The sequence below is a fragment of the Ptychodera flava genome, chromosome 12 (genome assembly GCF_041260155.1).
Source record: "Ptychodera flava strain L36383 chromosome 12, AS_Pfla_20210202, whole genome shotgun sequence".
In the NCBI taxonomy this organism is placed as follows: Eukaryota; Metazoa; Hemichordata; class Enteropneusta; family Ptychoderidae; genus Ptychodera; species Ptychodera flava.
Window position 1 is genome coordinate 25,159,769 of NC_091939.1, and position 14,051 is coordinate 25,173,819.

The 14,051-nt window shown below is 37.4% G+C and overlaps 1 protein-coding gene across 1 annotated transcript; it reads right to left on the bottom strand.

Moving 5' to 3' along the window:
• Positions 1-4,626: 4,626 nt before the first annotated feature.
• LOC139145492 (inositol oxygenase-like) lies at positions 4,627-14,051 on the bottom strand. Its single transcript, XM_070716701.1, has 10 exons — positions 13,467-14,051; positions 12,708-12,797; positions 12,089-12,181; positions 11,869-11,961; positions 10,440-10,577; positions 9,807-9,916; positions 8,486-8,553; positions 7,510-7,559; positions 6,699-6,811; positions 4,627-5,686 (listed from the first exon to the last, which is right to left on the bottom strand). Exons 1-10 carry the CDS (start codon positions 13,467-13,469, stop codon positions 5,578-5,580), a joined length of 867 nt encoding a protein of 288 aa, XP_070572802.1. The 5' UTR covers positions 13,470-14,051; the 3' UTR covers positions 4,627-5,577.

A 14,051-nucleotide genomic window follows, 5' to 3' on the forward strand; every position in this document is an offset into this window, starting at 1 on the left:
TATGAAAGACCTCAGTATTTTATTAGACAAAGTGCCAACTTTGTGTGCATCCTCCATACATGATAGCATCAGTTTCAAGAAGGAAGTTCATGGCCACCAATGCTTTAGTCACTCATCCAAGACCAGCAAGTCTTTTGGCAAAACAAATAATTCTACTACTGGCTCTGTACACCAGCATAGTGAGGATCATGTTCTACCTGTTCACCCTCCCCCTCCACCCCGATACCCTGTAAACAGGTCCACAACCGCCATAGATAACAATGGGTTTGGGTCAAACCACAGTGGGGAAAAGGTTAGTTAACTCTTGCACCATGAAATCTTTGTTACGACCCTGAGCGCTATTGCGTTTCTGTGACAAAGTTGGCCTCTGCATTTGAAAAATAGGGTGAGGAGGTTAAGGCATCGTGCCAATAATGTAGGAAAAACAACCTGGCCTATTGCCCAGGCCGTCCGTCAGAAAAATGAAAAAGAATCGGCTTTCAAGGTTGCAACGTCGTTCCATCTGTCATCTTGCCAACTGGTAGCTATTAAAACTCTCCGTCCTTGGAGAGAAGTCACAGGGGTTAGGAAAGGCATGTAAATAGAACCACCCCAGTTACTAAATTGGTATGTCTGTCAATGTCATCCACTGCAAAACATGTTATGTGGTGAATTGTCCATTGAATTCTGTCTTCTCATATGTGTCAGACATCGTACTTACATTGTACTTATTACGCCAAATGCTTCATAGAGATGAACCTTGAACAACCGAGATTTTGATATCTGTTCCAGCAGCGCTGTTCAGCTGTAATTGTAAAACCCACTTCATTCAAACCCTAGCATTTTGCGAGAGTGTTTATAATAAAAATACCAAATATCAAAGTCAGTCCCTGATCATAATCTTTTCTGAAGCCAGGTGTCTGTTTTGAACTTTTATTGTGCAATTTCTTGGGGTCACAGTGACCTTATGTAATTTTGGGCAAATCAAGATAATATATTGCAATTGTATTATGGGTCAAAACATCTCAAATACAACTTGTCACATATTTGTCAACCATTTTTCTTTCTCGTTACCTTTGGGTCAACTTTATGCAGATATTGTTGAAATTTGCATATGAAGAGGTTTGTTGGTCAATTGTCTCATTCTTTTAGAATTTGTGAAAACATATTTTTCTCCAAATGTACTAGTTGGATAGATTTCAAGTTTGTTGAGAATGATGTTTCTATGACTAAATGTTAGTTTTAAATGATGATGAAAATTATCCATGTATAAGTTCTGAAGGCAAAGTTTTCACATCTTAACAAAAAATATTTTCCCTTAATGCGTCATATCTCATAGCCCTCAAATTTGGTACACGCAAACTTTCAGTTCTGATCAAATATGAGCTATATCTACTGATTTTTCTAGACTCTTCATATTCTGCCGAGCACATATGAGAAGTAAATTAGGCCATTTAAAGAAAATTCTTTGTTTGCCATCCCTGGATTTTTTGAAAACCTACCAGCCAGCCAGGGAAAAGAACAAACATAGACAAAACACACAAGTGTATTAACAGAAGCTCAATTTTTCTTAGGTTTCTTTTGAAAAAGAAAACATTTTATTTGTAATAGTGTTAACATTGAGCTTGTTTGGTTAATTTTCTCTGAAAACCTACCAGCACGCAGACAGCAAACAAAGAACTTAATTTAAAGTGCCTTACCCTGAAATTCTTGTAGGTATCACAAGATGAACAATAATATGTATGATTATATGAACCTCTCCATACATTTTTTTTTCTTTGAAATGTTTTTTTTTATTTATATAAACATAAAACAATTGACAAAACACAGTTTACAAAACAGAAGAAAAGAAAAAAAACAACATACGAAAGAAGGTGAACAAATAAAAGCAACAAAGGTGGTAAAAGGTGGAAAAAAATTGGCTTAAATTATTCATTTAGCGAATGTTTCAAGATATCCCACTTCCGGTGAAAACCCGAGTGTTGGTTTTTACGTTTACATATTTTTGCCTCTAACTTCATGACATATTTTAAGTTTCAATAGCCTTTCCATACATAATCTGCATAGAAGTTCCACCTTCCGTTATTTACATGGGTTGGTAGACACCATAACCTTGCGAGAGATTATCTTCTCTGATATGCTGGAAATAGCTGTTCACCTCTAGATCCTTGTAAACAGGTCCACAATCACCATTGATAACAGTGGGTTTGGACTGATGGTGGCGATTAGGGTTAACGCAAGAGAGACGATATTTGTCCTGTCCATTTCTTTCACGGGACACCACAGACAGCTCGCAACTATTTGATTTACATATCATCATTTATAATTATTTCACAAACCACTCAGTAATTTTATTATTAAACTCTCAGGAACATGTTTCTGGCTGAGATAACACAGAGAAAAATTGAAAACTGGAGAGGTTCAATTGAGGTCAATTTTGCAACATTTTCTTTAAAAAAATTCTGAAGTGGTTAAATTATAAGAACAGATGATTCAAAAGAACTTTTCTTACCCGTTTTCCAGCATATATGCCATGAACTGAAAAAATCTTGAATAAATTATGTAGAGAAGCTAATTCACCTAATCTCAGCATTGTTCATAACTTTAAGTGCATTCAACTTTGACTCTTTTTCAATGTGTTCAGTTGCACAACAGCCTATATATTATGTAACATTACATATTAAAATGTTAACCACACATCCATTTATGTGCAGGCCCCACCAATATCTATGCTTGGCTGTTGGATAAATATTGCATGCACAATCCAAATTATGACCCAAGGACACTCCCTGTATTGGAGTCACACATTAACAGTCTATGACCATCATACAAATGGCAATACTGCGCCCTATGTATTGTCTCACCCACACCCTCCCCAAAATATGTTAATTTTTATCAGGCATGATATTATATAAGTTAGCATTCAACAAGGATGTGGGGTTTGGGGTTACATCATTCTATCCGTGGCTGTGCATAATGGACCCAATTGCAATGGTGAGCACAACATGTCCAAATATACCTTGTGCATAATCCAAAACTTTAAAAAGGTGCATAGCTATGTCAAAATGACTGACCACCAACGTTGACTAAGCTTCATGGAAATGCAACCAAAGCTTTATGTGTCAAATGCTGAATTTTCTTAATTCACATTTGCTCTCCAATTTCTGGGAAGAGGCAATGTTTATCAAGAAGGAAGTCTCACAGCCCCTGAGATGGCCTGTAAGCCATATAAACTCTTGAAGGCACAATGCGCTGAAAAAACTACAAGCCCTATACTCATCACATTTATGATATGAATAAGAAGTTGGCATTATTTCAAAAGCTGCAGTTAATATCTGATTAAACAGAGATCTTATTAGATTCTGCTACAGTTAACGCTTAATAGGATAAAAATTACTCTGATGTTAAATACAGGTACATTGATGTTCCATCTCTGCAGGAATGTAATAACAGCTAATTATTTTCATGAGAGTATTAAAATCATAGAAATAGACAAATGAGATGAAGGGCAAACTTGTAGTCAATTTATTTATCAAGGAATTATATCTATAAATAGGTACTGGATGTTTCATAACCTTTCATAACCAAAAGAGCTGTGTTGACCTTTAACCCCACACATTTACAGACTTTGGGCCCAGCTTCAAGGCCTCAGTCACACAGCTGAGCCAGTCAGACTTGCAAAAGATAGGAAATATAATGAATGCTCTTGCAAGATTTCAAGTCAACTGTGGAAAGACATAATTTTATATATAATTTAATTTAATTTGGAGAGGTAAATGAAAATTAAAATATTTAATTTACTGAAGGATATTAGAGCATATATGTCACAGTATAGTGAAAATTGTTTTCCTGTATAGCAACCACATGTGGTAGCTGAGAAAGCAGCATTGTAAAACCATTTTTCATACAATTCAAAACTCAAGTCCACATTTATCGAACACTCACAGGAAACACCTGCCATTTTTCCATGTCAAGGACAAACCACTTTGCCATATCAAAAGCTTGTTCTCATGGTCAACAAAAGTTGACATTTTCACACCACAATATCATGCTCAGTTTTTCACATACATGCTATACTTTCAAATTTCCAACAAAAATATTTCCTGATATTGAAGGCAACATCATGAATGTAATTAAGATAAATGCCATTTTAACACTGCCACAATTATCTAGTGGTATTCAACTTTTTTCCGTTATGGAGCATATATTATCTCCATGCACTTGTCACACACATATGAAAAAATTAACACCTGACTGAAGTACTTTGTGATAGTCAAATTTGCAAAGGATGGTACTTAGAAACAAATTACCAAACATTCGAGATTTATTCAAAATGGCTGCCAATCCTGGGTTAATTCCTATGGGGAAAATTACAATTTTGGATTTGAAAAACTAAGACAATAAAAATATTCCTTACTCCAAGAGTTTTAAAATTAGCGTCCCAAAAGTACGAAATAGCAACCAGAAATTTACTGAAAAAATTGAGTCCAAATATCTGTCCCCGTGGTGCATGCTACGTTAAAACTCTATTGTGAATGAGGCAATTTCACTGTAGCAATTGCTGGACCATATGTTCAATATACAGTATCCTTGTTGGATGCATTCGTAAAATATATTTTCACAATGAACACAAAACACACATATGCGATGCGTTAATATACATATATATATATATATATACATTTTTATTTTTATTATAAACAATTGTGAAAATTGCCGTTATACAGTGACCAGTTTGCACTTAATAATTAAAATTACACTTCCAATTTAAGTCAATATTACTATAATAAGACAGTACTAGAACTTTTAGAAAGTACAATTTCCTGAATCGCTAAGCAAGAACATCGGCATGTAATTTTTTCTATCTCTTCAAAAAGAGAAAACAAAAAGTGTTTTCTAAGCAAACAAACAGCACTACATTACAGGTTTTTTAACAATGTCCAAACTTAACATGCATGTATATCAAATGTTCGTACACTAACAAACCCCCCCACTTGAGTGTAAAGTCACCTCATCTCCTCAGTGATAGAAAGTAAACAATTTTATTGTTTGTTGTTTTTCTGATGTAAACATGTAAAGGCAGTACAGAGCCATATAATTTGTACAACCAAAATATATGAAACATCTGTAACAACGTAAAAGACAATACAAGGAGACTGAGGTCACTTCTGTCCTTACTAAGTACTCCTGATAATATTTAATTTCCCACAATGCAGCAAATATGTAAATCAAACCACTTAAAATGAGTCAAATTCTCGTCTCTTTGAGATCGGTCACCCTGATCCTTATCCAATACCAAGAAGAAAGTAGTTTTTCTTCTCTCAGCCTCTTCAAAACAGAAAATCATCAACGTTTATTTTTTCTCTCCAAGTCAATCTTTCTAAAATTAAGGCCATATTGGAATTACACGACAGGTTAACACTATCTCAAACCGTGAGAAAAATACCCTTTTGCTGGAGTATTTGCTTTCCATCTGAAAGCAACCGAGGCACTGTTTTTGAAGACGGAAAAAATATAAAAAATTGGCTCCTACATGTATATTGCTCACAGGTGCACTCCACACCCACCCCCTCCCCCCACCCCTTCCATTCTCAAGGTCTACCACTTAAGAGTGCCAGGCATGTACTTGTCAATCAGCGACTGATAGTACGGCTTCAGGGCTTCGATATCTGGTAGCTCATCTGACTTGGAGTACAAATCAAATTTGCTGCGGAGGGAAAAAAAGGGACAGAATCAACCGACTGTTTCTGAATTGTAATTTCCAGCAATGTTGTATTTTACCAATCTCATTGAAAAATCAATAACGCATTTGAACAACAACAGCTCTGCCTACACACAGTGGAATCTCTATATGTACTGATTCATGGCTCTGTTCTCCAAAACAACAGTTGTATAACAGGCTATGTTAACAGGTAAAAATTCCAAAAATCTTTACACATGTAACATCTCATCCTCTAAGGGGTCTCTGACCAAATCCGCCCATTTTTTAAATCAAATAGTCTATCTGAATCATGCGGTATAAAAGTGAAATCTCACTCATTTCTATAGTGACAGTGGACATTCATAGCAGATAAAGTTGAGAAAGCTTTGACCCCTAGAACCCTATATCGCGGGATAAATCTGGGCGATGGGTTAAATGCCCCATGCATGGCTCATGATCAGCAGGGTGTTTTGAATTTCTTTTCTGTCTCTGCATTCTTACATAATTTCACATACTTAACCCTTTCAGTGCTGTAATTTTTCCCACCAAAAATTTTAGTGCAACATTTGACCAATTTTTATAGATTTTTCTGTAATTTTTTGATAATTTTGGACCATATTGACAACAATTTTCATTTGCTATAGTTTCCTATCAAAATTTTGGAAAAAAATCTGAAGAAATAGTGGATCTGCAGAATAGATTGTCTGGGTCATATTTATAAAGACAACAAAAATTTACTTCGGCATTCAAAGGGTTAGGGTTAGTACTGAATAGACTTAACAATATTAATACACCCCGGGAAAAACATACCCTTCATCATCTTAAAGAATATCTTCTACACATCACTTTACACTGAAACCATGAGGCTTGTGGTATGTGGCTAGGTAAGCTCAAAATAGGTCCTGTTAGGGGTGATCAGCTGTTCCTATGGCATTTACACCTTGTGCTTAATCCGGATTGGCTAAATCATACCATGTCTTCGTCTGATTGGTTAAATTCAAAACAGTTGTTGACTTACTTGAACTCCCTAACCCAGGGCAGCATTTCTTTATCCTTGTTGTTACAGAGATGCATGTAGTCTCCTCCAGTGTGCCAGGGATAGAATGAATGGAATCGAATCATGTACAACCCCTGCCGATAAGAAAGGATAAAATAACTTTCAGACTTTGCGACAAATTACCGAATGAAATACTGGTTAAAGCAGCAGGTTCATGTTCCTGTTTGACCATTCTTTTGGTTTGATCTGACGTAAAGTTCATCGCTGTGGACTTTCGGGTCTCACTGAAACACATCAATGCAGAGCTGGATGGTTATTTAAGGCAGTATTGGCAGTATGTGCCTCGAAAAGTGAAAGACTTAAATTTTGCTCAAACTTTCCTGAATGAAACTTTGAATAACACTCTGACCAAATCAAAAATAAAAATAGGGGCTCATTGTGCAAAGTTTTGAACCAGCGTAACAAATTACCAAACATTTTGCGATATTTGAAATTCAAAATGACTCTAAGAGCCTAAAATGAGCCCCTACAAGTGGTAGATCAGAATAGAATTGTAGAAATTTGAGGGTCCAAATTTCTGTCCCCGAGGCGCATTCTACCTTAAAGGTATACAGTCACCTGTAATCTAAATATGCCCATATATGGTCAAAGGGGCGTTCCTTGATATTCAAAATGCCCATGTGAGGGTGCTATTTTTAAAAAGCGGCCACCCACTTAAAATCTGTGATTGGTTAGATTTTCTCTTTCCATGGTAACTGTGGCAAAATTGGAACAGGTGACAGTATACCTTTAATGGGTATGTTTATGGTATATGTGACAGTGTAAAGTTTACCTCTTCAGGTAGTGTTGTATTGTTGCCGACGAGGACCTGGTACATGTATTCTACAAGAGATTAGACATGGTAAAAGTTAGAGACCACTACAGAGACGGTCCCCCTCCACTGTCTTGCCAAATATGGAGAGGCTCGGCTTTACTTTTTTTGTCTCTGCTTTTAAGCAGAAAACCTGACCGTACCGATCATATATCTTTCACGCTTTCATGGGTGTATATGAGCTACAGTTAACACGTCCATCATAGCTAGCTACTGAATTGTGAGATGTCACATGGCTACGACGACAGCAAAGAGAAATACTGAATCAGAATACTGAATTCACCAATGACATAGAAAATCTATGTCATTGGTGAATTCAGTATTCTGATCACGGATTTCTATTTGCTGCGACGTTGCCCAATCAAATTGCACAAAACAAGCAATCTGCTCTGACGGCCTCTAGGATAATGTGAAGATTAATAAGAAATACACTGTGAGGACAAAAAATCTGGAATGACACAAGATCTAATCGGACTCTGCTACATACACATCCTCTTTAGTATGTGTAAACTGTACATATTATGAAATTATCATTTGAACACTGGTATACACACAATGAGATATGTTAGAACAGACAAACACACTTTTTGAAATAAACTGTCGTGTAATGACATACACAACCAATACGCCTAAATATATGCAACAAAAGTGAAAAACGTCACACTTTAACCCTCCCGTGAAAATGTTACCCCAAGAAAAATACTGAAGTAAACTCTCTTTGTAAGCTTTGGATCAACCTTACTTTTTTGTTAAATTTCTGTTTAATTTGATTATATATGTTCCACATGAAATAAACTACCACAACTGTGATAACGAGGTCTATCGAGGTCTACAAAATTCGTATGCTTGAGATCCTGTTGAGTTAGTGAGTACAGTTACTGTGTCTTAACATAGCTGATAAAAAGAGAGAAAAACTGCAACAATCTTTTTTTCTCACCATCGTGACCCCAAGACATGAAAACATTCTCCAAGCCGCAATTTTCTTCATAAATGCCGTACTTGGTGCTGTGAAGAGTTGACAAAGTTGCCTTTTCGCTTTTGCCTATTAGTGTACCCCAGGGGGTTTCCCGTCTGGGCGCTTTTTTCCAGCAGACACCCCAAATTTTCAGCCCTTTTGTGCACCCCTTTTTCTCATTGAGCGTAGAAATGATATGGTAGTTCGGACACAGATTTGCTATGAATCGATCAAACTTGACACCTCTGGACCCAATTGTTTGTAACCCCCTCCTCAAAGTCACCCTTCCACCACCACATTTTTTATGTCAGATCAACCCACATCACGGAGAACAATGGGGCTGAACCAACTGGTGGTGCTGGAAGGGTGAATCAGGGTCCCAAAATGAACTGAAAATGCATAAAAAAAAACGCTGGCGTGATGGCATTTTGTTCTTTCATGGAGAAAAAAAAATAGGACGTTATTTTTACATCATGAAACGAGCACGAGACATGCAAATGAAGTTAAAAAATGGATGATACATATAAATGGTTGCAGGGATAATTTGGTGCAAAGCATTCAGCACAAAGCAAGCCACAAGCCTGATGGGGTAGCTGAGTGTGCTAGTTGAAAAGAAAAAATTCGATGATTCAGAAAAAGTGCTGAGTATTTATAGGAAGATGTTGGCCATGGGAGGAGATAATATTTTGGCATATTTACAGCCATGGTACGCAAACTGTGTGTGTAAAATTACGGCAAATTAAAAATTGGGAAGAATATCAAACATGAATAACAAATACAATGGAAATAAGAAAATCACTATAGCATGCAAAGAGCATGGCAGGACTTTGCGAGAAGGACTAGCTTTTTGCACTATTTTAATCTTTTTTTCCTCCAAATCCTACGATCAAAAGGCCATCACATCGAAAAAATGACAGTGTATATATTCAATAAATTGTCTCCCAGACAAATCTTTCCCCTCGGTGGTTTTGACTTCTGGCACAAGACCATCTCTAAACACTGACAAGCAGAGTACATCTGTATGGTTTGATTAGCTTTGCACCAATATCAGAGCATAATGAATGATATAACAAACTGCTACGAATATATAATGAGGTTGGGGGTCAAGCAACATACGTAGGCGATATATCATGTCTCTTTTGGGTGTTCCCGCTCTCCTATGAAGATACCGCTATTCAGTTAAAAAATCCTTTGTAAACTCAAATAGAAAGCTTTTGAACAGTACTCCGGGTAAAATTTACTTGCTAACGTTGATCAGGGTTTTTTTCGCAGCTCAACATTGCTGACATGGGACTATACTCACTTGAACTTGGGGTTCAGCGCATCTTTGTTGTCTTTGAAGCTGGTATTTCTGTAGACGATGGAATTTGCAAAATCACACCCAACAACAAAGGTATCACCGACCACACACCACTAGAGGAAATAGAAAGCATTATAAATCGCACCCTTTTCCCTAACTATGAGTGTCATTTTCCGCGACTGATTAAAGGGACTGACCCGACATAAATCAACCAACCATCAAGGATGCTGGTGAAAACTATTAATTGACATGATATTATCACATCATATTTAAACTGTATACTTCCTGGTATGTAATTGTCTGAGTGTTTGTATCGGAGTCTATAATTATATTATTATAAACACGTATATACCCACAGAAATCACCTTGTTGTATTTTTAGGTTGAAATTTATAAATACTGCAGCATAGAGAAAATTTCAAGAGTGAATATGCCTGATATCTTGTTGCTAATACACAGATGAGATCCATTTTAATCTCAACTGTGTCTCTTAGTGCAGACTCGGAACTCGCACTGGTGTGTACATGCACATCTCATTAAACTCCTATGGTGTATTGTCACACAAACACTACGACACTAACATTGTATACATGTACATACACTGTCATTTCGACACGTCCTGAGTGAATTTACTTACCTGAGGCTCACCCCAGAGTGCCAGGACTTTGCCGAGATCATGGATAAGACCTGTGAGGTGAAACCAATCCTTGTCTGGGTGCCTTTCACGGATTCTCTCTGCCGTCTGATACGCGTGATAAATGTTTGGAACATCAACCTAGTACAAGCATAGAAAAGACAAGTAGAGAAACACATTGTTTATGTGGCTTTTTCGGTGACACTTGAAATTCAGAGCCAACAGCTACGGCAGATTGATACCCTTCAGTTTTTTGATATTCTAATTTTTGAAAATTGTGGATGCCTCAGCTCTCATAACCTGGTAACCTGTGTATCTCAAAATCATTGAAATTTGACCAATATTCTGCCATCACACTAGCAATTTGCCCTTATATGGCTTCACTGAAGCCATATAAGGCTTCATCAAAGCCATATATGGGGCACTTCACTCCAGTCCTGGTGTTTAACCCATTGAGCACCAAAGTCAATTTTTGTCACCCTTATAAAATATACGTAAGTCCATTTTTGTTAGATTTTTGCCAAAATTTTGACAAAAAACTGTGGCCAATAAAATGTTGTGTTCATTTGGTCCAAAATTATGAGAAAAATTACAGAAATGTTCATAAAAATTGCTAAAATGTTGCGCTGAAATATTTGGTGGGAAAAATACAGCACTCAAAGGGTTAACATTAAATGAGGCTTGCTTTTGAGTCATATGCAAATTCGTAAATTTATCATACACAAAGCCCAGGAATAAAATAATCTGCATCCTGCAGCCTACTCATTTTGTCTGATTGTTTGCATTGACTGATAAGTAGACAACAGATGGAGAAACAATTTTTACTTCTGAAATATTGAAAACTGTCATGTCAGTTATTGAGCAGTGATGAGCATTCTGAATTTAAATAAGTTATTGTCATGCAAGGATTTATGCAACTCTATGTAATATCTCATTTTAGTATATCGATTATTTATATCAAACCAATATATTGATGATGCAAATACAGCCATCTGATCGGTCAAGACGTGAAAAGAACCATGGTATATTCATGATATACCGCAGCAGGTACACACACGAGCTCTTGGCTAGAACAAAAATCCTTTTTTGACGTTCCATGCCAGAATTTCAATATACTGTTATGATACACAGGTAATAGTAATAAAGTCAGGCGACGGTATACCACTTGATTTTGACCAGTTCACTTCATATATGCACTCGCTGTGGTATATCGGCTCTAGGTATCATGCTTTATCACTTAATTACTCAATGTATAAAAAATGAGATATTACATATAGTTGCATAATCCTTACACCACAATAACTTGTACAGGGTATAAATATTCATCTTTACTATAAGAACCCAGTTATTTGCATATGAATATATTAACATGGTTGCTGACCTGGCAGCTGTCAATGAGGGAAGAGCTGATGAGTATTTCAGTTCAACTTACATCTGGATCACTTTCATCGACGACATTATTGAGGTAGTCTAGAGCATCCATGATATTCATTTCGGCCTTCTTCAGTTGCCCCCATTTCTCATGCTGTGAGTGAAGAATAAGACGCGTGACATTTCCTTCGCGGGATCATCAAATAAAGATATTTAAAATATGCAATAGACAATGGAAACGATGGAATAAAGCTATTGAAAAGAAAACTTATTGTTTTTACCTTTTCCATGACAAAGTCATACGTTTGGTTCGTATGCATTAGTCTGTACGTCTCTCTCACTCGTTCTATGTGAACATTTTCTGTCGATTCCTCCTGTTCAAAGAGGCATAAAATATTGTTATTATTTAGTGGCATGGCCAGGCCAACATATAAATATTATTATACTTCTCCTGTTAAAGGTATACAGTCACCGGTAATCTAAATATGCCATTATATGATCAAAGGGCGTTCATTGGTATTCAAAATGCCCGTGTGCGGGCGCTGTTTTTAAAAAGCGGCCACCCGCTTAAAATCTGTGATTGGTCAGATTTTCTCTTTCCATGGTAACTGTGGCAAAATTGGAACAGGTGACAGTATACCTTTAAATGGGGCCCTTATTTAGTCACATGGCCAGGCCAACATATGAATATTACATCTCCTGTTCAGAAAGGCATAAAACATTTTAATTTTATTATGCCACACGTGTATGAGGTGATCATCTGCTAAAACGCAAAATACGAGGCACAACTATATACAAAAAATTGACGATACAAAATGGATTGCCCACGAAAGACTAAAAGAGTGACAAATTTTGCCGTTGAGCACCGGCGGCGAGCGGACACTGCACCGCCGTTCTCACCTCGTGGTAATTCCTGAATTCTTCCTTTCGTTTCTTGGCCTCTGTCTCAGGTCTGTATAATTCAGACGGGTCGATCATATTCACTTGCTCCTGCGAATCCATTAAAATAACGAGTTCAGTGTCAATGGAAAGACTCCTTGTTCAGTAAATTATCATATAGCGGTTTCCGAACAGCGGCCATCACAACAGACAGCTCTTTACACAACACAAGGTCCTGACGCATTTACAGCAGTGGTAACTTGGTCGTCAGCAATCTTTCTGCGTCACGCGGCCGCGCTCGCCTCCCACCTCGGTTGTCACACGAACACCATATGATGCTACTGATTAGCTGTGTTCCCCCCTTTCACGATATTTTCACATATTTCGCAGTCACTAAACATCGGATACCCTGTTCCTGTTCACACATACATCTGTCTTCTCCAATTCCTCATTCAAATTCCAAGGTTTATAATAGTCTATAGCAACTCATTCGAATCGAATAGGTGCGTTTGCTCGTTATACTCGAATTTATACTTTGCTTGTGTTAAACCACTCATGCCACACAATGTAATCGGTTATACATGATACTTGAATCATATCATTGGAGTGTCCAGAGTCCTATGAAGTTTTGATTAGATCGCGCGCAGTCCTCATCAGGCTCCCAAATGTACATTGTTGATACGCCACGCCGGGCGCCGACCATGGAACCGACAAACAAACGATCGTAGAGTCATGCCTGAAAAATAATATGAGAATTTGAAATGTATCTTCATTACTTACCATTTCTCGTAATTTTCCTCACGCAAAATGGAAAATCGAAATTTCGATGCCGTTTTTCTTTAACGGTTCAATTTCTGTGATGACACTTCTGCTCTCAATGGCAGGCCGGCTTTTCTGATGGCAGATGCAATAGAATGCGCAACCGCATAGAGCTTTTTATTGCGGGAAAACAAATGACGTCACACGCTGTAGTTTCACGTCGCCCTATACGCTCACTTTTCAGTGACAGACAAAAACCGACAACGTTGGATTAGCTACTTTGAAATAACTGCAATATTTCTTCGAAATTTAATATGCTTATGGCCTTTCAAAGTACTTTTGTCTAAAAATGCTGTCAGCGAATACACTAGTTAGGCCTTGAAACAGTAGTTCTGTACACGGCGCGCCTCCGACACACCCATAGTTTCTGGACTCTGATTGGTCAATGCAAGAACCTGCCCTTCCGCAGCCGACCACACCGCCTGTGGAAACCTGTGAGAACCGGAGTAAACCTGCAGATCAGACCGCGTATTCAAAGCAAAGAGGAACAACGTAAAAACTTATTACGAAACATCACGTGCTGCCGCCGACAGCCGCGGATGTTGT